General features: G+C 40.6%; 1 protein-coding gene and 2 long non-coding RNA genes across 14 annotated transcripts in view; 2 read left to right on the top strand and 1 right to left on the bottom strand.

Moving 5' to 3' along the window:
- RBM33 (RNA binding motif protein 33) overlaps nucleotides 1-12933 on the bottom strand; it is a 134029-nt gene extending 121096 nt beyond the window's left edge. For 10 of the 12 annotated variants that reach the window (XM_005551263.5, XM_005551264.5, XM_005551268.5 and 7 more), the window contains exon 1: nucleotides 12675-12933. In XM_005551263.5, coding sequence (XP_005551320.1) covers nucleotides 12675-12717 — 43 coding nt within the window. In that variant the 5' untranslated portion in view covers nucleotides 12718-12933. Of the gene's footprint in view, nucleotides 1-10276; nucleotides 10363-12674 lie in introns of all 12 variants that reach the window. The other 2 variants (XM_045388069.3, XM_074036458.1) reach the window with 1 other exon arrangement.
- Nucleotides 12341-27830, top strand: part of LOC135970284 (uncharacterized) — a 33150-nt gene continuing 17660 nt past the window's right edge. Inside the window, exon 1 of the long non-coding RNA XR_010585973.2 lies at nucleotides 12341-12463. This is a non-coding gene — a long non-coding RNA (uncharacterized lncRNA). The remainder of the gene's footprint in view (nucleotides 12464-27830) is intronic.
- Nucleotides 14131-16290, top strand: LOC135970283 (uncharacterized). The gene is made up of 2 exons (XR_010585971.2): nucleotides 14131-14265; nucleotides 16110-16290. It is a non-coding gene; the product is annotated as an uncharacterized lncRNA (long non-coding RNA).

The raw sequence follows: 27830 nt of genomic DNA, 5'->3' as shown, positions 1-27830 counted from the left end.
GAGACCAAAACAAGAAAAAAGGAGGAAAAAAAACAGCATCCAATTCCGCTGAAATTAGAACATCTTTTTGCCAGGTTAGCTAATAGCAATCACCTAGAAACCTTGTAGCAAGTACATAATCTCTGGCCTCCTCACTGATTTTTGATTCTGGGCTCTTTCTGCTTTTTAAAGCTCCCACTAATTCTGACGGACAGCTAGGGTTAGGAATCCCTGTGTTCATCTCACACTGTGCGTCAGTGCAGGACCTCCGGAAGGAAATTTAACTGCCATCGTGCTACACAGCACTTTCTGGAAATTTCAGAGTTAAATCCACAAAAGCCAAAATTAGAGGCCAGGATCATCAAAAATAATTAAAGTATTTTCCCAAAGGAGAGACACCATAAAACAGCTAAGGAAAGTGGCTGTTGAAATCATTCCAAAATCGGAGAATGCAAGATAAGCAGAAAATATGAATAGAACTGAAGGGTCGTGAAACCTGTATCCTTCACTCAACAACTATTTCTTGACCACGTAATATATGCCAGGCACTGTTCTAGACACCTGACATACCAAAAAAAAAAAATCTTCACCCTGTGTAGGTTACATTCTAGTAAGAAAAGACAAACAGTAATCCCAATAAACTAATATATGGTACGTAACTTAAGGCCTTTATTGGAAAAGACTAGAGCAGGAGGGTAAAGAAGACGGGAAATGAGGTAAGAGTCAGCTGGTACAAACTGGGTTGACTATAATTTTAAAGAGAATAGAGTAAAACTTAAGAAACAAACCAGTATTACATGTTAATGCGACATATTTTAATGACAAAAAGTCTATAAAACAAATATTTTTTACAGTTTTCCAAAACTCTTTAACATCTGACTTTATAGAAAACAGCTGAATTCTATCTGCTTCTGCATTCAATCTCCTGTGATATATATATAATTTTTCCTGAAACAAGTCTCATTCGATATATTTTTTGACTGAAATACATGAAAGAAATCCGACTCCAAATAGATACATGGTTGTAAAAAGAAGTACTTTGTCTTTTCAAACAATTTCAGATATTCTTCTTTGATACTACACTAATAATCAAAAAGTGGCCATTTCTTAAAGGTCAGCTGCAATGCAGAATCTGAAGCCACAGCAATGAATATTTCATACCCTCTTATGTTAAAGAACAAGCATGTCTTGCACTGTCATTGGACCTTTAACCATGATTTTGTGCCACCATGCAGTGGTCATTTTGAAAACACTGGTTCCCTGATTCATGTAGTACTCCAAATGCTAACACATTTCATTATCCAATATAAAAAATCACACTGGTTAATAACATCACCAATCTCATCAGGAAAGTCTTCAAGTGCTGGGAAGTTCTCAACCTCACAGTATCAAATACAAGTATTCCAAAATTCTCATTTTTGTCTGAAAACTTACATGTTATCATTGGCAACAAATAACGTACACTGTTTTACTAGAAGTGACAGGCTCACTTCATTTTCAAGAATCTATCTGCCAAGCACAAAAATCTGAATAACCACAGTCTGTCAATTGTCCTTTCAAGTAAAAATGATATTCTACAGAAGAAATAAGAAAAGCCAGCGCACCTCACTATTAAGTTGAACAAGTACCTTTTTTTTTTTTTTTTAAGAGACGGGGTCTTGCAATGTTACCCAGACTGGACTGAACTCCTGGATTCAAGTGATCTTCCTGCCTCAGCCTCCAAATCGCTGAGAATACAGGTGCACACTACCCTGCCAGCTGGACAGGAATTTTTCCTGAAGACAACTGTTATACTTCATGACGAAACAGAAGTCCTTTATGCATATGTTTCCTATTTGTCACAAATATTTTTTAAATGCACTCTAGGATCAAGATTTAATTAAATACTTGCCACTGCCTTAACGTTAAACCACCAGAGAATGTACCCACCATTACTTTTGCAACACTGATGCAAATGTCAGCACGGTAAAAAAAGGCAAACTGCCTTAATACCATTATGAAAATAGTTTGACTTCACAGACACTCTGAAACAGTCTTGGGGACTCCCAAGACTTTGAGAAATACTGTTCATCATTGAGTGAACAAAGGTAGTATGTACAAGGATGTTCATCAAGAAGTGTTCTATTAATAGGAAAAAGTAGAAATAAACCAAATGCCCAACAAAAAAAGTCAGAGCAGAGAGGTCAAATAAAAGTACAAGCATGTAGTTACACATTAGGCAGTAATAAGAATTTTAAAGTCAAACTATGTTTCCTGACATGAAAAAATACCCCCAATAATATCATGGAGGGGATCATACAATATGGTATGGCCACTGTGTACGTAAAATGTATGTGTACACGTGTGCCCAGGATATAAGCCAAACTGCTATAATGGTAGTTATCTCTTCACAAAGAATTAATTATGGATTTATGGTCCTCTTTATTCTTCCTTAAACTTTTAAAACACTCATTTATTAACGTAATAGCTTGATTATCTATACTAGACTAATACATGATCATTATGAAATATTATTGCAATACCTAAAAGTACAAAGATATTAAAATCATCCCAAATTTCTCTGATAAAAACAATTGTACAACTAGGAGAACATCACCACCAATGTTTATCCGCGCACACAGGTGAACACATAATGTGTGGACAAATAAAATTATTAAAACAGGACAACATATAATATTTTTAATGAAGTATTAAATTTCACATTATGTAAATTTAACAGCAAAAAAGCAAATGAATTTAAATTAACGGAATGACTGAAATTTGAGTAAAGATTCCAAAACAAAAAATACAAACAAAGTGATGACGGATGGGGAAATCAAGTCTGGTTTGACACACTAGGTAATAACTGAGATGAAGGCTCACAATGACTATATTTTTGTCAAGTAGATGGGCATTCCAGGGAAATAACAGCACAGAGGCTAAGAAGTGCTCACGAGCCTAGAGCACAGCGAGGAGTTCAGGTAAGTTGACATACTCATTGACAGAAGTAGTCAGAAAGAAAAGGTGGTAAAGATTTGGGGCATCATTAGAAAAGCAACGTGAGAAAGCTATACTTCATATGCAACACAACCCCAGTTTAGAAAGGGTAATCTAGTAGCAAGAAGCAAGAACTAACTAATCGCTAAAACATAAACAATGGTAAAACAAAATAAAAACCAACCATTAAGGGAAAAAAAATGTGGTGAGCATCGCAGCACAGAAACAGAGGGGAGAATAAGACAAATTCATGAACTAGAAACTGTCAATTTAGAAATTCCAAGGCATGTTGACTGACTGAAAATAACAAGGAAGGAGAAGTCAATGAAAACATCAGCATTTTGAAACTGGAATATTAGCTGTGGATTGACGGATACATGTGCTGATTTGTTTGAGGGTGGGGTAGAAGTTAATTAGTTTGGTTTTTAAAATGCTGCATTTGTATTATTACACTTCACTCAGCCATCTTTTGCAATATTTTTTAAAAGTTTGACTTGCTGACTGTACTAAATTGCACAATCATACTGCAACACCAACAATTCCACTCAACCCTAACACTAATCATCTGGAGTTAGGGCAGGCCCCACAGATTAAGGACTCAGTTTCACAAAGCTGTCCCACTTCAGATGCCAACTGCAACGAGGTGCCCAGGCTACTCACACTTATCCCTGGCTAAAGTCTAGAAATGCTGGGGTTATCACACCTCCACCCATTGCTATTACTATAACAATTCACAGGACTCAAGAAAACACTGTACTTACTATTACAGTTTATTATAAAGGATACAAATGAAGAGCCAGATGAAGAGCAACACAGGGCTAGTCTGAGGGGTCAGGGTGCACCACCCTCCTAGCACGAGGAGGTGCTCACCAACTCAGAAGTTCCCTAAACCCAACGATTACACTGACTAATGGTGATTACAACCAATCTTCAGCCCCTCTCCCCTCGAGGGAGGCTGGGGGTTGAGGCTGAACATTCTAACCCTCTTAACATGGGGTTAGTTTTTCTGACAAGCCCCCACCCCAAAGCTATCTAGGGCCCCCACCCCTGCTATAAGCCATCTCATTAGCATAGAAAAGATAGTAAATTCAAAGGGTTTCCAAAGTTCTGCCCAGGGAACCAGGGCAGAAAAAAATATTCATTTTTTAATCATACCACAGCACCCCCCAAAAGGGCATGTCCACCTGAACCTTAGAATGTGGCCTTATTTAGAAATAGAATCTATGCAGAGGTAATTAGTTAAAACGAAGTCATTCTGGATTAAGACTGGCCCCTAAATCCAAGGACTGGTGTGACAATTCCATTTCTGGGTATACACTCTAAAGAACTAAAAACAGACACTTGAAGACGTATTAATATACTCAGGCTCACATTAGTATTACTTACAATACCCAAAAGGTGGAAGCAACTCAACAGTCTATTGAAGGATATATGATTTAAAAAAAAAAAAAAAGTAGCATAGATACATATTGGAATATTATTTAGCCTTAAAAAGGAAGTTCTGACACACGCTACAACACTGATGAACCCTGAAGACATTGCGCTAAGTGAAATAATGACTCAAAATTTATAGGGCAAGCTAGCACAAGAACCCTGTACAGCCTCTTTGTATTCTTAATATATTCTGAGTCATTTCCCTGTTTTTCTTTAGAATACAGACAAATCCTTTTTAAAGTTCCAGTTCATAGCAGTCACACTAAATATAAACCAAGAAGAAATGTGTCCACATTAGTCCAGAACTTTAAAGGAAAAACAGCGTATCCATGAAAGCCAAGGAGTAAAAGATTAACTGAGCAAAACGAAAGAGGTCAATGCCCTCCTTACCTGGAAAATCTCCTTCTAAGGGCTAAACATTGTACAAGACATTCCATTTTAACAGGGGAATCAATTTTCCTTCAAGACTGAAGATATCCACCAAATTTCCATAATTCTCTATCATGCAGCAATTAGACATCTACAGTTACAAACTTTTACTTACCATTCTATTTCTTCTTCTTTTCCAGAATCCTGGACTTGGATTAGACACCATATAGACTATTAGCTTGCGATAGAGTTCTAGCAATTATCTAATCTAAGGGTCAGCAAACCAAAGCCCATGGGCCAAGCAGGGCCTGCCACCTGTTTCTGCCCAAATTTAGCTACCACCCATCTATGTAAATAAGCTTTTAATGGAACATAGCTATTCCAATTTAGGCATATATTGTCTATGTCCATGGCTGCTTTCGAGGTAAATGGCAGAGTTCAGTGCTTCCAACAAAACCCATCTGCCCTGCAAGCCTAAAATATTTACTATTTGACCCTTCACAGAAAAAGTTTGCTGACCTTTGTATCCCAAAAGTTCTCAACTTTCTTTCTCCTCAGTATCACACTCATGTATAGTATGTTCCTAGTTCAAATCACTAGTAGTCAAAATTCCTTATTTTATAGATGAAGAAATCCAGATCCTTTATTTAAATATTAACTAGAAATCAGGTGATGTTCAATAACTTTCTAAGTGAACATATGAGCCTTACAGTATAACTATTAAGTTCTGAGCAGCCAAGCCAAATTTTCAGAAAGCATTCCTATACCATGTTGCTTTAGAAATAATTTGTAGTCACTGTCTTAAAAATCTCTTATGTTGTTACATGGGCCGCAGGACAGGTTCTCCCTAAAATGAACTTTTTGTTTATGAAGTATAGTGCTCATTGGTCATTTGTTTGTCTTTCAACGAACTTTCTTCATTCAGGGTTTAAAAATTAATCATAACAGAAGTCTTGCTTGATACAAGATAGAACCCCTTCTATTACAGGTTATAAAGGCTTGCTCTATCAACCTGGGTAGCCAGGAAGAGACACATGAGCTGAGCTCAGCCTCCTGGATGTTCCCATTATGACTTAAAATCTACAGAAACTGACACTCATTTCTTTTCCCAGGAACCTAGACCCTCTTTTTTTTTTTTTTTTTTTTTTTGGTAAGACAGAGTTTCCCTCTGTTGCCCAGGCTGGAGTGCAGTAGCGCAATCTTGGCTCACTACAATCTCCACCTCCCAGCCTAGCCATACAGCCTTCTAAACGGCTGAGTTTAAGTGTAAGGGATGAAATGTCAAACAAAGGGGAGAAAATGTTGTTAAAAACTTCTAAAATGAAAAAAGGTCACATAAAAATGATTCGGAATCAGAATGTCCTCAGACTTCTCAAGAACAGATCTGGGTGCCAGAAAACACAGCAATACCGCCAAAAATCTTACAAAAAGGAACTCAAACCTAAAATTCTGAACCCAACCAAACCACCAATCAAGTTGTGAAAATTAAAAATTCCTTCAAACTGAGCAGTCTCAGTCTCAAAAAATTTACCTTCAACACACACACTTAAGAAGCTGTGGGTCGGGTGCAGTGGCTCACACCTGTAATCCCAGCACTTTGGGAGACCGAGGCAGGCAGATCACCTGAGGTCAGGAGTTCCAGACCAGCCTGGTCAACATGGTGAAACCCCGTCTCTACTAAAAATACAAAAATTAGCTGGGTGTGGTATCATGTGCCTGTAATCCCAGCTACTTGGGAGGCTGAGGCAGAAGAATCACTTGAACCCAACAGGCGGAGGTTGCAGTGAGCCGAGATCACACCACTACTACACTCCAGCCTGCCTGGGAGATAGAGCAAGACTCCGTCTCAAAACAAAACAACAACAACAACAAAAAAGAAGCTATGGCACTGCTTAACTCTGTATCAATGTGGAAATCTGAACATAAAGAATAATTTTTCTAGGAAAACTTAAATGATCGCAATTTACTTTTCATCTTATAAAACTAAATAAATCAATAATAATACAGAAAATTGAAAAGATAACTTTTTTAAAGGGAACCAGACCCAAATGGCTCTGGAGAAAAGAGTTCTTCCACAGTCAACAAGAGATTTTTACACTGTCCCAAAAAATTTCACAACTCATTCTAAAAATCAACATACCATAAATAAAAGGACAGCACAAATGTACACAGAAATACCAAGGAAGAAGACAATAAGTCAGTCTCCCTTATGATCACAAATAAATCCTAAAATGAAATCCAACAGTACATTAAAAAGAACAAAATGTGCAGATCAAGATTTTGAACCCCAGAATGCATGCTTAGTTCAGCATGGGAAGTCTATCAATACATTACATTAAGAGATTAAAGAACAGGGAAAGAACTCATAATCACAACAGACGCACGGAAAGCATTTCGCAGCTCAGAGGCAGCAGTGGGGATGGCAGTCAGTGTTCCCGGCGCAGTGATGCTAAAGGGGTCAGTAAGAACCTGCCCTCAAAAAATTGTGATTGTGCATTGTGACCTGTCTGGTGGTTCTCTGAGGCATCAGCTCAGAGATCACCCCCTCAGAACTCTCTCAGGGCTACAGCAGCAACCAGGCAGTGCTTGTCAAAAGCATTTATAGACATCCACTAACCAGGGTCACCTGGGGCAAGGGACGATGGACAAGGTAAGCAACACACAAACTGAAAAGCCTGGGAAAGAAGAGGCTGAGGAGGAAAATATATGAAGGAATGAGAGTGTTGAGGGCTCCCATGTATACTGGGAAATCTGGAAGACAAGACCATGCACACGCTGAAGGCTGGGCACATGCTCAGAAAACAACTCGAAAGAACCCTAGATTTAACCTCTGGCTGATCTTTGCGTTCCGAATATGCAGAAGGTGAGGCTAAGGGGGGGGTGGTAAGTGGCCTGCATGAGCAAGGAAGTAACCTCAGCTACCTGTGAGCACAGGAGTTTTTGTTTGTTTTGTGGTTTGGGTTTTGTTTTATTTGTAGCTCCAGTCACTTGAGGACATCTCCATCAGATCACTGGCTGGGCAATGACACAACACAACGGAGACATCAGTGACCACAAGAGACAAGAAATAGAGTCTCTTTTCATTTGGCAAGTCATAAAAAACCAGACAACTGAAGCCCACAAGAAGAAACAGCAAACCCAGAAAAGCGGGGACATTGTGACTTCCCAAATTTCCACATCACAGTATTTAAAATGTCCAATTTTCAGTCCCAAAACTGAGGGACTGAAAAAATCAAGTTAACATGATTTAATCAGTTACACAGGTAAATCATGTGGAACTAACATACATTAGGATACAATTATAGATAATTTTTCAGAATCATACAGAAAACATGTCATTCTTTAATTCATTCACCAAGTATTTGTTTAACACATGCTATGTGCCAGGAACATTTGGAATGCATGGCAAAACAGATGGCATTTTTTGTCCTCATGAGGCTTACAGGCTACTGTGGGAGGCAGATTTAAAAAACAAGTAAATAAGTAAAGAAAATTACAAATTAAGATAAACGTTCTGAAGAAAACAAGGGTGCTACAGGTGAAGAAACAGGAAAATATTGAAATTATCCAGTCTAAGGAGCAGAGGAACAAAAATAAACAGAGCCTTAAAAAACAGGGGGACATCATTAAAAGTACCCATCTATGCATTATGGGAGTCCCAAAAGGAGAAAATAGAGTACCAGGAAAAAGAATTGGAGAAAAAAATAAAAAGCTTCCAAATTTGGTGAAAGACATGAACCTACATATTCAAAAAGTTCACCACTCCAAGCACAATAAATTTGGAGATCCACACCGAGACACATTATGATCACACTATCTAAAGTCAAAGACAAAGAGGATCTTGAATACACCAAGAGAAAAGTGGCATGTCATGTACAAAGGATCCTCCACAAGATTAACAATTTCTCATTAGAAACTATGGAAGCCAGAAGGTGATAGGATGAAATATTTAATATGCTGAAAGATAACAATTGTCAACCAAGAATTACTTATCTGACAAACTGCCATTCAAAAAATTATATCCCCACGTATGACCTAAGGGACTTTGTCATTAGTACACCTGCCCTACAAGAAATGCTAAAAGTACTCATGGCTGAAATGAGAGAGGCTATTTTTTCCCCACTCCTCAAACTCTCTTGATTGAAGCTAAGAAATTAAGCATGAAAGATTTTCTTGAAGGAAAAAAAAAAAGAATTAAATGGCTATACACACATAATTATCGTTATGAAAATATCTCATTTATCAGCACTATTAGTGATTAAAATGCTCCAAAAATGTCCTACCAGGTAAATTTTACCTGTTGAAGTACTAAAACTTGTTTCACTTTCACAATTTCGAACAAAAACCTTCTGCACCATGCTTCATACTTTTCTCGCCTTACTACATACTGACACAGTGGAAGGAACACTGAACTAGAAGTCAAAAGACCTAAATTCGAATCTACTTCCCTTTCTTAACAGTTAGGCGGCTGAATGTTTCTGGGCGAGTTTACTCTCAAATGTAAATTAAGATAACTGGTTTAGTATCTAAAGTCTTAACTCATCCCAGCAGTGTATCTTGCTATAAAATTTTACCAGCCTGGGGTTTGAAATACACAAAAGTGGTACTAGATGATGGGTATGTGGGTTCATTATTCTACTACTGGGTGTGTTTGAAATTTTCCATTAAAACTTTTTATTTCTAAGAATCGACTAGAAAACAAAAAATTTACAAGCACCCATTTTTTCACCTCCCCTATAAAATTAGATTCGCTAAGGCCCAAGAATGCTGTTGTAAATCTTAAGCGAGATAATGCACTTACCAGGTTGGAGGCTTTTTACAATTTGTGTACTGATTTTTTATTTTATATTTTACAAGGAAGCACTGGAACTAAGAAGATCTTGAAACTCATTAAACTATTTGTTCCTTCCCCCAAAATGTTTTTGCCTTTATGTTTTTGTTTTCAGTCTCCAATAAATAACAGTTGTCATTCTCTCTGTTATTAGTAAGGATAGCAATTCCATTCCTCTATCCTTACTACTTGACTGCAATACCAAATGACTCCTTTGAAATGTTTCATGGCAGGGCATGGTGGGTCATGTAATAGTCGCACTCTGAGAGGCTGAGGCGGGCAGATCACTTGAACCCGAGTTTAAGACCTGCCTGGGCAACACGGCAAAACCCTGTCTCTACAAAAAATACAAAAATTAGCCAGGCATGGTGGTGCACACCTGCAGTTCCAGCTACTCAGCAGGCTGAAGTGGGAGAATCAACTGAGCCCAGGAGGCCAAGGCTGCAATTAGCCATGATCATACGACTGCACTCGTCTGGGCAACAAAGCAAGACCCTGTCTCAAAAAAAAAAGTAAAAAATAAGCAAACACTCCTATAGACACTTTGTGGTACCCATTTTGGCTATCCAGATTATGGATAGCCAAAAAAGCCTGTTTATCTGGATGACATTCAGTGATATTACTATTTTACTATCCAGATTATGGATAGCCAAAATCCATTTTATTCAATAAATATTAACCACTTACTATACAGGAGACCAGTGATTTTCAAACTGACAATCTTGAACATTTTGTGGGTTGTGAAATTAATCTAGGTCACAATCAGCATTTTACTGTAATGAAATAGAAAACATTAGAGTGCATGGCATAGTATGGACCAGCATTGTTCATGAATTTTTTTTTAACTTTTATGTATGTACTAAATCACAATGTCAATCACATTTCTGTGGCTGCCATTTTAAAAAGTTTGAAAGCCACTGTGCTAGACAATATGCTAAACTGAGCTGCCAAATAAGCTATCTGTAGCTATCAATAAGGTATTACCAATGTAAATATTTCTCTAAGCTAACATGATTTTAATCAGTTACACAGGTAAGTCACATGGAAATGACTAACATAACTTAGGATATAATTATATTATTTCCTATTTGTAAAGAAAACATTTCATTCTTTAATTCATTCACCAAATGTTTGTTGAACACATGCTATGTGCCAGGAACACGTGGAATGCTGGTAAAACAGGCAGCATTTTTGTCCTCATAAGGTTTACAGGCTACTGTGGGAGGCAGATTTAAAAACCAAGTAAAAATGAAGAAAATTACAAATTGAGATAAACATTCTGAAGAAAACAAGGGTGCTACAGAATGAAGAGAAGAGAGGCACAAGAGCAAGAGACAGACATTCCTCAGAAAGAATGAATTCTCAAGGAAAGCCTCCCTTAAGAGCATGAGACCCACTGGATCAGGAGTCAGCCCTGGCAAGAGCGGGGACAGGAACAGTCCAAGATGAACTTCCAGGATAAGGGAAACAATCACACAACATGCTGATGGGGTAAGCAGGTACTAAGTCATACAGAACTCACAAACCTCGGCAAGGAGTTTGGTTTGAATCGAAGAGCAAAGGAAACTCTGGCACTTGTGACAAAATGGAAGGAAAAACTCCAAAGCATCGTGAATAAAGCCTACTTATTCTTCTAAAACAGCAATTCTCAAAACTTCTGACCTCAAAATTATTGAAGACCCAAAAAAGCCTGTTTATCTGGATTACACTCAGTGATATTACTAATTTAGAAATTAAAAATGAGAAACGTAAAGGAATACACAAGCACATATTCCATTAGCCATCAGCATAACGTCCTCACATATTATTCAGCCTCTAGAAAAAATACAAATAACACCTTAGTCTTTCTAATGAAAAGAGTGTTGACCCAAGAGTTTCCAGATTACACTGGGAATGCTATAAAACAAGTAATTCCGACCCCCAGAAAGACAGGTGAGCTATATATTTTAAAATTTTAATTAGAAAGTCTCAGACATAGCACGCAAACATGTATTTAAACTGAAAGAAAAGTGGCATATAACAAATCAAATTGCCAGAAGCAACATTCCTACACTTACTCTTTGTAGTTTTGTTTTTCCATTTTGTCAAGCAAACGTTTTGATAGTTGGGCCAAAATTCCTAAACAGGATGACTGCAACCTAACCATTCGCTAGCATTTACTAAAAAATACTTCTCGAGTATACACTAGACTGGCTTTTCAACGTTGCAATGGTAAGAACTAATCCCAAATGCTTTTGTTATCCATATTTTACCATCTTTTCAAAGTTTTCAAAATAATCATTTAAAACGTCACTTTCAAGTATCTCTCCACATATTTTTAAAACCCCCAGTGATATGTAATTTTACCTGAAAGTAGTTTTACCCACAATTTTTTAAAGATAGGTGTTTCATCAATATTGTTCATGCTTGCAAACAAGAGAAACTATCCAAAGGAACTGACTCAATATCTAAACCTTTTGTGTCACGTTTTCACTTTTGCAAGACGCAAATAAAACACTAACAGGTTTTTATTAGACAACTAATAAGTTAATTTAAAACAGGGATTTATTAAGACTATTGCTCAAGAAATCTCTTTCCAAAATGGCCTACTGTCGCACATTCCTTCACACAGGTGAATCTTTTCACCTGTTATGTTTTTGTAATGGGCTTGAAATCAATCTAAATCTGTCAGGATGGCCCCACAATCTTAACCACCCACCCTACAGCGACCTGACCCGCTCTCCCTAAGTGACACTGTCGCGGTGGGGGGACGGGGGGCGCTCTCCTAGCCATAGGACACAAGGCCGGCTTCGGCACTTAATGCCCGCCAACACCAGAGATAGGCCTGACACTTTAGGCAGCCTTGCAAAGTAGAGGACACACGGAAGTTCACAGGTAAGTACGATCTGCACAGCGGAGAGGAGGAGCGAGCAAGGGATAATGACAATAGGGAGGGAAGGCGGGGGAGAAAACTGAATAGGCCGAACACAAAGACAGTCGGAGCCGGGGAGAGCCTCGTCCTCTCCTAAGCGGGAAGGCCCGCCGGCCAGCACCCCCGCCCACCGCGGCTCAGCCCTGGTCCCCCGAGCCCGGCGGCCTCACGTACCTCCGGCGCCTGCTCCTCCGCTCGCTCCCAGGGCGGCCGCCATGGCACTCGCGGGGCCCGGCCTTCAGCCTCGCCCACCAAGCCAGCTGGTGGGCCAACGTGCCTGGTCCGGGCCCGGGTACTGGTGGCGGAGGACAGGGAAGGGAGGGGGCTGCAGGAGGCAGAGGCGAAGCCGGGCGTTTCGCGGTCCACAGCTGCCCCTTCGCCTCCGCAGGAAGAAAACAACAAACTACCGCAACATGGCCGCGGGCCCGCGCCCGCCGCGGTGCACCCTGGGATGATGGAGGCCGGGAGGCGGGCGGGCGCCGGGGCCTGCCCCCCGCCGAGGCCGTAGCAGCCCCGAGGCCGCCGCCGAGTTTCGGACGGCGCGAGTGCAACGCCAACACCCGGCAGCCACCTCCGCCCGGCTCCTGAAACCCAAATGTTTGAAGCAGGGCGGGGACGACTGCTGGCCGTAGGTCGATTCCGGGTTCAGTCGTAAGGCGCTTTGCAGCAGTCGGCAAAGCGAAGCTTTACGGCAGCCGGTCTCCCGTTAGGAGTTGAGGACGGAAGGCCCAGCGTACGGTCCCCGGTCAGGGGGAACCTAACTATCGTTTCTGTGCCTGGACAGTAGGAGAGTGGGGTCTGAATGAGCTGCAGTAGTGAACGCCGACGGCTTGTGTTGAGGGCAGGAAAGGCTGCGCACAACTCTGGCAGGTGCTTCTGCGAGCTGGGATGAGCGCCGCCCGCCCCGTACTAACGTGCACGCGCACTCGTGTGACTCCCACAAGCCCCCACTTCCTACGACCCGAGCGGCTCCGGACCCGCGACCCCGGACCCCCGTCCCTTTCCCCGCGCCTGGGGGGCGGCGGGCGGCGCCGGGCCCTGGTGGGCTCTGCCCCTGCGCTTTGCGGCCCTGAGAACAAGACATGAGCAGGACGGACAGCGCCCCGCACTCGTGTCTGAGTTTGCATTTTTGAGCAGTGAGAAAGGTTAAGAAACGAAGTCCTCATACGTGATGTAAAGGAAGGAGTGCTGGGTAGTCAGACAGCTGTGGACGAAAGGGCTCAGGGGTTTGGGGGTGTGGGGCCCGGGAAGGCGCGTCTGAGTGGTCGCAGTCGGGGAAGGGGGTTAACTGGGCGTAGTGGCACATGTCTGTAATCCCAGCTACTCGGGAGGCTGAGGCACGAGAATCACTTGAACTCAGGAGGCGGAGGTTGCAGTGAGCCAAGATCACACCACTACACACCAGCCTAGGTGACAAGAGTGAAACTCCATTTCTAAATGAAGTACACACCAGCTGCAAACATTGATTCCATATCGATGAATGAGGGGCTTAGGTGAGGCGTGCTGACCCAGCAATGAGACTGGACTGGTAGGCAGGGGCCAGGATTCCGGACTTTGGGACGTTTTTCTGACTCTGTGGGGTCTATTGAAAGATTTTAGGAACAGTTTACATGATAAGATTTGTATTTTTGAAAGGTGACTAATATAACAATGTAGAGGACCCTGCAGTGTGGAGAGGCATGAAACTGAAGGTCCAGTGCCGTGAGTTAACCAAGATGTCCATACAGAAGATGCATTGGCGGGTGGGTGAAGAGATGGTAAAAAGGTACGTGTAATAAAATGCTGGCCAGGCGCGGTGGTCACGCCTGTAATCCCAGCACTTTGGGAGACTGAGGCGGGCAGATCACGAGGTCAGGAGATCTAGATCATCCTGGCCAACATGGTGAAACTCTGTCTCTACTAAAAATACAAAAATTAGCTGGGCGTGGTGGCGCCCGCCTGTAGTCCCAGCTACTCGGGAGGCTGAGGCACAAGAATCGCTTGAAACTGGGAAGCGGAGGTTGCAGTGACCCGAAATCACACCACTGCACTCCAGCCTGGCGACAGAGTGAGACTCTGTCTCAAAAAATAAAATAAAAATGCCAATGGTAGAATCATCGTAGCTAAATGAATATTTACGGTAAAATTATTCAATTTTTGTATGTTTGAAATTGTAATTTTTTATCAAAAAAATAAACATTCCTGGATTAATAGCTAACGTAAATAATACCTAAAATAAAAATCAGGAACATTTTTAAAAATAATTATTCAACTATGAGAAGTCACTCCCCAAAAAAAATGTTTTGCAAGCAACGCATTGAAAAATGGTCTCTATTAGCACATTAATACATCCATACTTAAATGGCTTGAACTCTTTATCACCTTTCATTATTTTTTGAACTGTGGAGGATGGCATGCCTAACTCAGAAAATATTTTTCAGGATAATTCAGTGGTGATCTTGAGAATTCCACAAAAAAAAAAAAAAAAAAAAAAAAAAAAAACAGATTAACAGATGAAACAATCTCATAAGCCACTTCACACTGAATTTCTCTAGAACAAGAATCTGTAAAATTTTTTGATCAAACACCCACTGGAAAAATTTTTGAACATGGACACCCAGTATTTGAAGTTCTTGGTAAATTACTGTGAGCAAAGATTTAACCAACCCCTTTTCCTTATGTGTGAACAAATTTCAGTTTGTGTTAACTTTAACTTGCCATGGAAACCTTATGAAGGCAGAATGTTCATTGTGGTATAAAACAACATTGGTTGTAGGCCAGGTGTGGTGGCTCATGCCTGTAATCCCAGCACTTTGGGAGGCTGAGGCAGGAGGATCACTTGAGGTCAGGAGTTCAAGACCAGCCTGGCCGACATGGCAAAACCCCATCTCTACTAAAAATACAAAAATTAGCTGGGCGTAGTGGCACATGTCTGTAATCCCAGCTACTCGGGAGGCTGAGGCACTAGAATCACTTGAACTCAGGAGGTGGAGGTTGCAGTGAGCCAAGATCACACCACTACACACCAGCCTAGGTGACAAGAGTGAAACTCCATTTCTAAATAAATTTAAAAAAATTGCTCGTGGTAAAAATGACCTCTGACTTGTATTGTACACTGCCTCTGGCTTGAAAGTACTGAATAATCTTGAAACACCTGGTGGGAAGCCATACCTTTAGCCTCTGTTACTGTCTTAATTGAGTGTGGGAATCTAAAAGATAAACTCAGGGAACAAATACGAGAGATACTGGTTCCCGCCGGTCAAGGACTTCCAAAGCAAGCCTACACCCATATTGGTTTGCACTTGATTTGCATTTGGGGAGCCAAAGACTATAGCCCTTCCATGCCTGTACGGAGGGCAGTGAAGTATGTTTCTTCTCAATTCTCCAAAGTGGAGCTGCTGCCAGGTGTAACGTTATGAGTGTCAGGGGCTAAACCTAAGAAGACTACCTAGTGAGCACTGCAGTTTCATACATATCCTACTGGAAATCTTAAAAGCAAGCTTGGCTTTTTTTGTAAATAAAGTGAATATAGAAGTCTTTCTCATCTCTCAGTAATGATGAACTGGAAATTCTGTTCCCCTCCTCCTGCAAAACAGATTCTGTGGAAAACATTTTTTGTTGTATTGCTAGGTTTTAGGAATAATGTTTCCAAAGGATCAAGAAGGAAGCAAAACGCTGGGCACAGTGGCTCACACCTGTAATCCCAGCACATTGGGAGGCAATGCACTTGAGCCAAGGATTTCAAGACCAGCCTGGGCAACATGGCAAAACCCCATCTCTGCAAAAAATAAAAATTAAAAAAAAACTAACCAAGCATGGTGGTGCATACATTTAGTTGTAACTACTCTGGAGGCTGAGGCAGAGCAATCATCTGAGTCCAGGAGTTCGAGGTTATAATGAGCTGTAATAGCACCACTGCATTCCAGTCTGGGTGACTGAACAGAACCCCATCTCTTAAAACAGCAAAAAACAAAAAAACAGCCAAAGCCTGAGCAGTAAGTAGTGAGCACACAGGAAGTTCAGGGTTTCGCTGGGGAAGTCATCCCCATTCACACTGCTAATAGGAAACAAATTCTTGGACAGCTTTTGAGGAGGGAATCTGAACCCGAGGCTCTCAAGTTAGGCCAGAGATCCTGGAAGGGCTTTCTCAAATTGTCCACCTACATTCTTCACGGTTTCAGATCACGCAACGATGGACTTTGAAAATCAAAGATCACAAAATGCGTGAGGGAAGAAACCACTTTAAGTGAAAAATACAAAGTAGATTGAACTCCTAGGGACTTTGGTTATTTAAATTACCATAAAGGACAATATTTGAAAGGTTTAAGGAAATAAAAGATGAAGGAAATCAAGAAGAGACTGTCTAGAGTAGCCAGAGAGTGCTTCCTTTTCTTCTATCTGAACAATGTCCTAAAGCCATTAGGCAGCACTAGTGGTATAGCAGGGCTGGGAGAGATGGGTAGGGAATGTGCTGGCCAGGCTGGAGGATCAGAGCCCAAGCATCTCTTCCTGCCCATGCCTTGTGAGAGGGCTGCCCAGCAAGGCATGTGAGAGCACCACTGGGCTCAAAGTATGTCCTGTGGATTGGCAAAGTGAGGAGGGCATCCACCCATGGGGGCAGTTCAAAATGGGGAGTCACACATGACTAGGTTACTAGGACATAATCCTGAGGTATGGGCGCAATGTGGGATTCAGGGCCCTACTGGGATGAGGTGGGAGTTGCCAAAGATGAGTAGACTAGAATAGCAGAGTTCTAGTTGTAAGAGTTTTCACACAGGTGAGAGGCAGAGCACAGGGAATCAGAGCTCCAGTATATAAGGGGACCTTCACAAAAGAAGGTGACAACAGAAATGGCATATTGATTATGAACAGGGAAATTGATCAGATATATAAATATATTAAGGGTGATGGAGATAAATTTCTCACTGTCCAAATAGGGAGTTATTTACATGAAGAAAAAGCTAAAATTAACCCTATGGTGTGTTATTAGAATAAAGAATCAGAGTGATTGCACTGATGGTTTTTGATAATTGTATTTCATTGTAGGAGTAAGTGTATATGCGTATTTGTGTATAACTGTGTGTGTGTGCACACGCATGTGTTTCCTAACTGTCCACCAAGAGTGCCCTGGAGACAGCAGCCCATCTTGAGCACACCCACCACCTAGATCTTGGTTTCTAAATACCACTTTTCAAAAGGAACCAGTATTACTTGGAAAAACAACTGAATTCAGGGCTAGGGCATGGAATGCACAAGATCAGCCTGGAACATCTTGTTCCCTCCAAAAATCAAGGGAGTGCTTGAATAGTGATAGAGATAGGTCAAAAGGACACAGAAGTGAGACTTAATGGACCAAAGCAGAGATGAGATGAGCATCAAATTAAATAATGAGAGTAATAGACTAAAAACAGGAAAGCTTGTGTCTATACAAATACTGATAAAGAATAAATTGAGCTTTATATGGAAACAGTATATCAAAATAGTTAAGGTGTTCCTTCCTAGAAAATATATATTAATTATATAGTAGAAAAGAATAATTTTCAGTGGAAAAGCCTCTAAAACCACCCTAACTGATCAAAGTAAACATTTTCAGTAATGGGATAAATAAAAGTTGCCACCTGATATAATACAGTAAGAAGAGTACAGCATCACTTCTGTCAAAGATACCTAACCAAATCTAATTCTGAAGGAAAAAGCACAAACTCAAATTGAGACATTCCAGAAAATAATTGGCTTGTAATCTTCAAAGATCTAATTATGAAAGTCAAGGAAAGACTAAGAAAACATTTCAGACTGAAGAAGAAAAAGGCATGACAAATGCAATAAATGATCTTTTCACTCTATTGTTGGGACAATTTGCAAAAATTGATAGGGTCTGAAGGTCAGGTGGCAGTAACACACAAAGTTAATTCCCTGATTTCAGTGATTATAAGTGGCTTATAGGAAGAAAGCCTTTGTAGTAAACACATACTACATACAGTACTTGTGGCTTATGGGGCATCAGGTCAGCAACTTAGTCACAAATGATTCACAAAAAAGGCTTAATTTTACTCTTAAACTTTCTATGGGTTTGCATTGCTTCAAAAAAAAAAATAAAGAGGAAAAAAATCAAATCAAACACTGTTCAAAATACAGTTGTTAAAAAACCGAAAGGGAAAATTACACAGATGAGACACAATTGAGGGAATTTGGGAATTAAGGGGGGTAGATACAAAAATTTTGCAGAATATAATGCAAAGAGAAAAGGAGATGAAGGATGTGAATGAGAGGTTTAGCAATTGAGAGACTGGAATGAGGATGCCAAACACATGTGATATAGCTTGAATGTTTGTATTCCTCCACCCCAAATTCATATGTTGAAACCTAATCCCCAAATGTGACAGTATTTGGAGGTGAGGCCTTTGGAGGTGAATAGATGAATGAGATGAGTGCCCTCATAGAGACCCCTAAGAGCTGCCTTGCCCCTCCCACCATGTGAGGTTAGAGTGAAAAGATGGCCACCTATGAGGAATGGGCCTTCCCCAGACACTGAGTCTGCTGTCCCCTTGATCTTGGACTTCCCCACCTCCAGAACTGTGAGAAAGAAATTCTGTTTATAAGCAACACAGACTGTGTTATTTCATTACAGCAGCCTGAAGGACTAAAACCCTATGTAAAAATGAGGTTCCAGAAGGAGAGAATACAAAGAATAGAGGAGAGGCAATATTTGAAAAGATGATTTCACATGATTTTTAAGAATTAGTGAAAGACATAAATCCAGAGATTCAGGAAGCATAACAAGCATGGAGTAAAAAAATAAGTAAAAAGAAATCCACACCTAGACATGCGGTGAAACTAAAAAATTTAGTAACCAAAAAAAGAGAAGATATAAAAAGCAGCCAAAGAGCAACTTCCACCTGTGGCCGTGATGGAGTACTGGGACAGGCTTCTCACTTCACAAACAACTCGAAAACTGGACAGACTTGGAAACGCTCTTTTCAGACATTGGAAGACAGGCGGTCGAGGACCACGATCCCTGAGAGAATAGCAACAAACGAGGTGGGCCTTATGATAGCCCAGCTTTCTGGATTGTGAGGCAGGAAGGGGAAACTCAAGTAGAACACTGTGGTCTTAATGATTTGGGGCCACAGGGATGAAAATTTGTAGGTGCTGGTGTGGGACATTTGTGGGTTGCAATACAAGTTCTGGAAATCTGCATGGAGTCACCTTGAATATGTTGCTGTAGGGTGAAACTCCATGAGGATAGAAAAAGTACGTCAGGAACAACCAGAAAGCTAGAGTAAAGGTTACTCCAGACCTAGAGTAAAGGTTACTCCAGGATCTCCTAACAGAGCTTTAGAACAATCCTGGAAGGGAGTACAGCAGGGAATTTAATGACCTGCCAGAACGAAGTCCAAAGTTTTTAAGACTTCTTAAAGTTTTTAAGACTTTTTAATTCGGTACTCAATAAAGTAAAATTCACAAAGTCCAGCATCCAATCAAAAATCACTACTGGGCCGGGCGTGGTGGCTCAAGCCTGTAATCCCAGCACTTTGGGAGGCCGAGACGGGCAGATCACGAGGTCAGGAGATCGAGACCATCCTGGCTAACACGGTGAAACCCCGTCTCTACTAAAAAAATACAAAAAACTAGCTGGGCGAGGTGGTGGGCGCCTGTAGTCCCAGCTACTCGGGAGGCTGAGGCAGGAGAATGGCGTAAACCCGGGAGGCGGAGCTTGCAGTGAGCTGAGATCCGGCCACTGCACTCCAGCCTGGGCGACAGAGCGAGACTCTGCCTCAAAAAAAAAATAAATAAATAAATCACTACTGAAGTGAAGGAGCAGGAATATATGATCAATATGAGGAAAAAATATTGATCAATAGAAACAATATCACAGAAATGATGGAATTACCAGCAAAAAATTTCGAACAATTACTATACCTACGCTCAAGAATTCAAGGAAAAACAAGGCCATAGTGAAGAAAGAAATCGATAGGAAGTGAATATTTTAGAGCTGAAAAATACAATAGTCAAAATACAATGTTCAATGGGTAGAAATAAAAGTACTTAGAAATTTCCAGTTTTATCCCATAGACGTAGAACACTGGATTAAGTGTCACTGCCAAGGTTACAACAAGAAGAACTGTACCTTTCTTGAGCCCATCAGAAAATCAACGTTGCAGAGCAACCAAATAACTGGAACTCTAGGGAGAGACACCTGGGAAGAAAAACAGGACCTGAGCATTCGCTTACCTGGGACAGAAACAAATGATGCCATAGGTGTGGGAAATAAGAGTCAGCTAAAATGTTTAAAATGCATTTCTAAATGCCATGCGTGAGAGTGTGAAGCCCCTTGGGGTTGCAGAGTAGAGAGGTTTGCCTCCTCTTGCAGGCTTCTTGTTCATGAACTCCACCAGGTACTCACAGGAAAGATGGGAGAATCCTGAGAAAGTTCCTCATTATGTTGGCTGAGGGAGGGAACAGTGTCCACTCAAGAAACTCCATCCGTACACAGCTGCCTTATCTCACCTATGGAAAAAGGCCTTCAGGGAGAAAGGCCACAAAAACTGTGCCCTTGTGCAAAGGGGACAGAAAAATAACAAGCTCTAAGCTCTACCCTAGGAGAGGAGAAGGGATACATGCCAGGCCCAACACTGCAGCTGATAGGAGGAGTATTTTGAAGTCCACATCCCTGAGACCCAGACACTCCCTGTGTAAAAGGATGCTTAAACAGAACATCGGAGGATTCCTCCTCTGCTATCTCCTGTCACCAGAATAACAGATGTCAACTAAAAATGGCAAAATACAGTTGGGAGGCCCACAAGAGACAGCTTCTTTCAGGATTGCAGTGCAAAGAGAAGACCCAAAGCCCAGAGGAAGCGCAGACACTGAGAAAATAATCTCACAAATGAGCCCTGTTCTAAGTACAAGGTGTCGCTGGAGGAATTTGGAGTCTTTTGTGCAGAGGATAGCTGTGGCAACAACAAATATCTCACTAAGCCCAACTCCTGAATAAGATAGCAAACTGTCATACTAACGACCTACTAGACAACAAGATGTGCTCATCTCCAATCAAAGAAAATATTTACCATAGTATACACTATCATTTAAAAAAAAAATGAGTTTGCAAACAAAAATTCAGTGTACAAAAAGGAAATGCTAGAAATCGAAAGCACAATGATAGAGGTGAAGAATGCCTTCAGCGGGTTCATTGATACACTTGACACAGAAAGAATAAGGTACCTTGAAGAAAGATAAATAAAAATTATCGAAACTGAAGCAAAGAGAAGGAGTGCAAAAAACAGAGCAGAGCATCTATAAACTGTTGAACAGCACTGAATGGTCTAATATGTATAGTTAGAAGAAGAAGAGAGAAAGGAGTGGAACAAATGTCTGAAGAACTAATTTTTTCAAGATTTATGACAGGCAACAAAACATGGACCCAAGAAGCTCAGTTAACACCAAGCAAGACAAATACCGAGACACAAGCAAGCAAGCAAAAGCCCCCATATCCAAATATATTCCAATTGCTGAAAAAGAAACATTTTCTCTTTTCCTACAGAGGAAAAGAACAATAAGAATTATAGCAGCCATCTTATCAAAAAGCAGACAAGCCAGAAGACAGTGGCATGACCAATCTTTTAGGCACTGATGGAAAAACCTGTTGTCAGAAACAGTTACCCAGCAGAAATACCTAAGGAACAAAAATTGAGGGAATTCATTGCGAGCAGACAGGCTCTACGGGAAATGTTAAAAGAAGTTTTTTTGGCACAAGGACTATCATAGCAATCAGAAATCTGGTTCAACACAAAGAAATGATGAACATGGTTGATGATGAGTGTGGTTGAAATTGAATATATGACGGTAACATTTTTCTCCATATTGTTAATGCTCTGAAAGATTGATGGGAGCAAAAATAGGGAAAATGTATTGTGTACTTAGAGCCTGTGAACAAGTAAAATGCATGACAATAATACAAAGGATGAAAGGGAGGAAGTGGTCGTATATTGCTATAAGGTTCTTAGACTACATGTGAAGAAGTACAGTATAATATTTGAAAATAGATGCATAGTAATTAAAAATATAAACTGTAAACCCCAAGGTGACCACCAAAAATGTTTTTAAAGAAATGTGTATATATGTCTAGGAAAGATAAAAGGGAATCATTTTAAAAAGCTAACTTAACCCAAGAAAAAAAGAAATAACAAATTAATAAAAAACAGCTAACAAGATGGTAGGTTGGAATCCAACCATGTCAACTCAGTTTCCATTGAATGTCAATGATCCATACACACACAACGGTCCTAACACCAAAATGTGTCAGATTGCATTAAGATGTAAGAACGAAATATAGGTTCTCTATTACTTTGGGAGGCTGAAGCAGGCGGATCACTGGAGGTCAGGAGTTCAAGACCAGCTTATCCAACGTAGTGAAACCCCATCTCTACTAAAAATTTAAAAATTAAAAAAATTTTTTAAAAAATTAGCTGGGCGTGGTGGCAGGTGCCTATAATCCCAGCTACTCAGGAGGCTGAGGCAGGAGAATCTCTTGAACCCGGGAGGCGTAGGTTGCAGTGAGCTGAGATGGTGCCACTGCACTCCAGCCTGGGTGACAGAGTGAGACTCTGTCTCTAGAAACACACTTTAAATATAAGGATGTAGATAGGCTAAGTGAAAGGAAAGATATGCCATGCAAACACTAACCAAAAGAAACATTGTTTTCCATGTAACTCGTTAAAATAGCTATTATCAAACAGATGAAAGATAACAAGTATTGGAGAGAACATGGAGAAAAGGGAACCTTTGCACACTTGTTGGGTTTGTGAATTAGTACAGCCACAGTGAGCCAGCAATCCCACTACTGGCCAAAGGAAATGAAATCACTATGCCAAAGAAGTGTCTGCACTCCCATGTCTATTGCATCATTATTTGGCTGTGTATACTGTAGCCAAGATATGAAAGTAATCTAAGCATCCATCAACGGATGAATGGATTTTTTAAAATGTGGTACATGGCCAGGTGCAGTGGCTCACGCCTGTAATCCAGCACTTTGTGAGGCCAAGGCAGGCAGATAATGAAGTCAAGAGATTGAGACCATCCTGGACAACATGGTGAAACCCTGTCTCTACTGAAAATACAAAACTTAGCTGGGCGTGGTGATGCACGCCTGTACTCCCAGCTACTCGGGAGGCTGAGACAGGAGGATTGCTTGAACCCAGGAGGTGGAGGTTGCAGTGAGCTGAGATTGCACACTGCACTCCAGCCTGGCAACAGATCGAGACTCCCTCTCAAAAAAAAAAAAAGAGGGGCGGGAGGTACATATACACAAAGGAAAACTATGTAGCCATTAAAAAAAAAAAAAAAAAAAGGAACTCCTATCATTTGTAACAATGTAAATAAATCTGGAGGAGATTAGGCTAAAGTGAAATAAGCCAGGCACAAAAAGACAACTACCATATGATCTTACTTATACATGTGTGGAATCTAAAAAGGTGGAATTTATAGAAGCACAGAGTAGAATGGTGATTACCAGAGGCTGGGGAGTGAGGGCAGGAGGTTGGAGAAATGTTGGTCAAAGGATACAAAGTCCAGTTATACAGGATGAGTAAGTTCAAGATATCTATTGTACAATGTGGTGACTATAGTTAATAACAATGTATTGTGTTCTTGAAAAATGCTGAGAGAGTAGATTTTAAGTGTTGTCACCACAAAACGTAAGTATGTGAGGTAATGTATATGTTAATTAGCTTAATTTAGACATTTCATAATGTATTATACATATTTCAAAACAACACATTGTACATGAGAAAGATAAACAATTTTTGTCAATTAAAAATAAGTTAATTCTTTTAAATGTAAAAGAATTGGCCGGTTGCAGTGGCTTATGCTTGTAATCCCAGCACTTTGAGAGGCCAAGGCAGGATCACTTGAGCCCAGGAGTTCGAGACCAACCTGGGTAAAATAGTGAGACCTCATCTCTACAAAAAAAATTTTTTAAATAGCCAGGCATGATGTTGTGCACCTGTAGTTCCAGCGACTCAGGAGGATGAGGTGGGAGGATCACTTGAGCCCAGGAGGTCAAGGCTGCAGTGAGCCGTGATTATGCCACTGCACTCCAGCTTGGGCAATAGAGAGATGTCCTGCCTCACGGGGGAAAAAAAAAGTAACGAATCATGTTAAAGTGACACTAACTTCAACCAGATCGTATTGCAGTTTTACATTCCTGTGATTCATTTTGTGTTGATTTCCTAGTATGCTTCTCACTTCAGGTGTTCCAAAGCCTAAAATACTCTTAATGCAAAAAAAGAAAGAGAAAGAAAGAAGAAAGGAAAAGAAAGAAAACAAACTAGAGTATCTACAATATGGGACAAAGTAGACTTCAAAACAAGTAATATTATCAGGAATAAACAGAGACATTACAAGATAAAGGGGCTGATTATCCAAGACGACATAAAATCCGTAAATATGTGTGCACCTAACAGAGCTTTGAAATATGCGAGACAAACTGATAGAATTGAAAGAAGAAATAGAAAAATCATAATTATATTTAGAACTTTAACACTACTCTCTCAGTAATTGACAGAACAAAATTCAAACCTTTTGCTCTGTGAAAGACACGGTTCAGAGAAAGAAAAGGCAAACCACAGATTTGGAGAAAATGTTTGCAAATGACAAATCTGATAAAGGACTTGCATTTAGAATATATAAAGAACCCTTACCACCCAACAAATAAGAAAACAATCTTTTAAAAGGAGTAAAGCGTCTAAACAGAAACTTCACCAAAGAAGATGTACAGATAGCAAATAAGCATATGAAAGACTTGAACATCATTAGTCATTGTGTAAAAGCAAAATAAACCCACATTGAGATACCACTACACACCTGTTAGAAGGGCTAAAGTTTTAAAAACTGACGCTATCAAAGTTTTAGGAAGGACGCAGAGTAACTAGAACTCTTAAACATTGCTACTGAGAATGCAGCATTTGTACAGTCCCTTTGGAAAAGTGTGGCAGTTTCTTATAAAGTTAAAAGTGTATTTACCCCAGCCTGGGTGACAGAATTTACATCAGCCTGGGTGTTATTTACACCAGCTTGGGTGACCCTGTCTCAAAAAAATAAAAATAAAAAAGCACATTTACCAGCCAGATGTGGTAGCTCACACCTCTAATTCCAGCACTTTGGGAGGCCAAGGCAGGAGGATGGCTTGAGGCCAGGAGTTCAAAACCAGCCTGGGCAATATAGTGAGACGTCATCTGTACAAAAAAATAAAACAAAATGCATAGGATATCCATACATGGAATGCAACTCAGGAATAACAATGCGTGATCTGCTGATTCACACAATGTGAATGAATCTTGAATGCATTTTGCTACAGATCCAGAAGGCTACATATTACATGATTTTATTTGTGTTCTGGAAAAGGCAAAAGTGTGGGGATAGAAAACAGATCAGTGGTTGCTAGGTATTGAGAGTGGAGAGAAACTGACTAGAAAGCATCAGCTCAGAGAATTTGGGGGCTGATGAAGATATCCATATGGTACTGTGGCCGCAGATACATAACTGTATGCATGTTTCAAAACTCAAAGAACCATGTACCACCGAGAATGAATTTTGCTGTATGCAAGCTTAAAAACACCAACCAGGATGTTGGGGAGTTCAAGATGGAGCGCAGACTGTGAGTCATGGATGGACTGTGTTCCTCACCTACTGTAACCACACGGAACTCAGTGGAGAAGAAGGGAGCTGAGCCATACACCTTTTGAAACAGCGTGTTGAATCAACATGGCAAGTCCGAAGACAGAAGGAGCTGTGCATGAACAGTGTACTGTAGCTGGTAATGTCTTTCCTCGTATGGATTAGCAATCCTGAAAGCACTTTACACATATACTGCCTTTGAACAAATAAGCAATTATAGTGTAATGGGAAGAAGATTTCACACTGTCAGAGAAAATGATTACAAATAACCAAAGGGGGAATGCTGGAATGAGCCTTTCAGTGCTGGGTTTGAGTCTGAGATTGAAGTATGGGACTCAGGGTTACGTAAATATGTATACAGATACACACATACAGAAATGAATTTGGATGTGTATTCATATATATACGTGGGTTAGTATACATGCATACGTTTCATAGCTCTGGTTATGAGAGGGCCCAGGAGCAGCGACCATACCTATATCTGGGGTTCTTTTTCTTTTTTTTGAGACAGAGTCTCGCTCTTTCGCCCAGGCTGGAGCACAGTGGTGTGATCTCGGCTCACTGCAAGCTCCGCCTCCCGGGTTCACACCATTCTCCTCCCTCAGCCTCCTGAGTAGCTGCGACTACAGGCGCCCGCCACCGCGCCCGGCTAATTTTATGTATTTTTTGTAGAGACGCGGTTTCACCGTGTTAGCCAGGATGGTCTCGATCACCTGACCTTGTGATCCGCCCACCTCGGCCTCCCAAAGTGCTGGCATTACAGGCATGAGCCACCGTGCCCAGCCTAGATCTGGGTTTCTAAGTAAACAGAACCAAGGCTCTTTGGAAAAATGTCTGATTCTGATTCTAGGACTGGGGCAGAAGAAATGCAAAATGAGCCTGCAACATTTTGTGGTGCCATCAGGTAAAGTGTTAATAGTAGGAGCATGTCAAAAAGACACAGAAACCAAGCCACAGATCTCCTGGTGACCAAAGCTGGAATAATTTGAGCAAGAAAATAAATCACAGTAGTATTGGAATATAACACAAAGACTAAGATAAATATTTGTGAATCAATTTGTGAAACAATTGAATAAATCATAAGTGGAGAAGGATAGCTCTTCCTTAGAAAAGGATTCCAATTAATGAATGTGAAATGAATGAGGGAAACAGAGAATCACAACACACCACAGGAATAGATGCTGTAAGATCTGCAGATGAGCGCAGAGATTAGTGCAGGAAATTTTAAAGAGATGAATGTTTTCATAGCCTAAGTAGCTCTCCAAAAAATACTTGACTGTATAGATTTTAACTTATGTCCAAAAATTTCTGATATTTGTCCCTCCAGAAGAGTTTAATTCCCCTCCCCTTAAGTATGGGCTACACTTAATAGTTCACTTTAGTAGATTATATAAAGGGGAAATTACTGTAGACTAGAAAAACTTTGAAAATTCTACTTCAATGTGAAGACATTTTGATATCATATATGCCTCCCAACCCATGTGATACAAGCACATACTTGCCCTTCCCATATCCTCTCTCCTAAACCCATAATCTTAGTTAAATCACAAGGAAACATGAAACAAACCCAAACTGAGGAACAGTTTACAAAATCCCTGTCCAATACTCTTATCAAGGTTATGAGAAACCAAAAACAAAAAGATGACGGAACTGTCACAGATTGGAAGAGACATAACA

Source organism: Macaca fascicularis, chromosome 3 (assembly GCF_037993035.2).
Source record: "Macaca fascicularis isolate 582-1 chromosome 3, T2T-MFA8v1.1".
Classification (NCBI taxonomy): domain Eukaryota; kingdom Metazoa; phylum Chordata; class Mammalia; order Primates; family Cercopithecidae; genus Macaca; species Macaca fascicularis.
The sequence above is the reverse complement of the archived record's forward strand: the minus strand, read 5'-3'. Positions and strand labels throughout refer to the sequence as shown.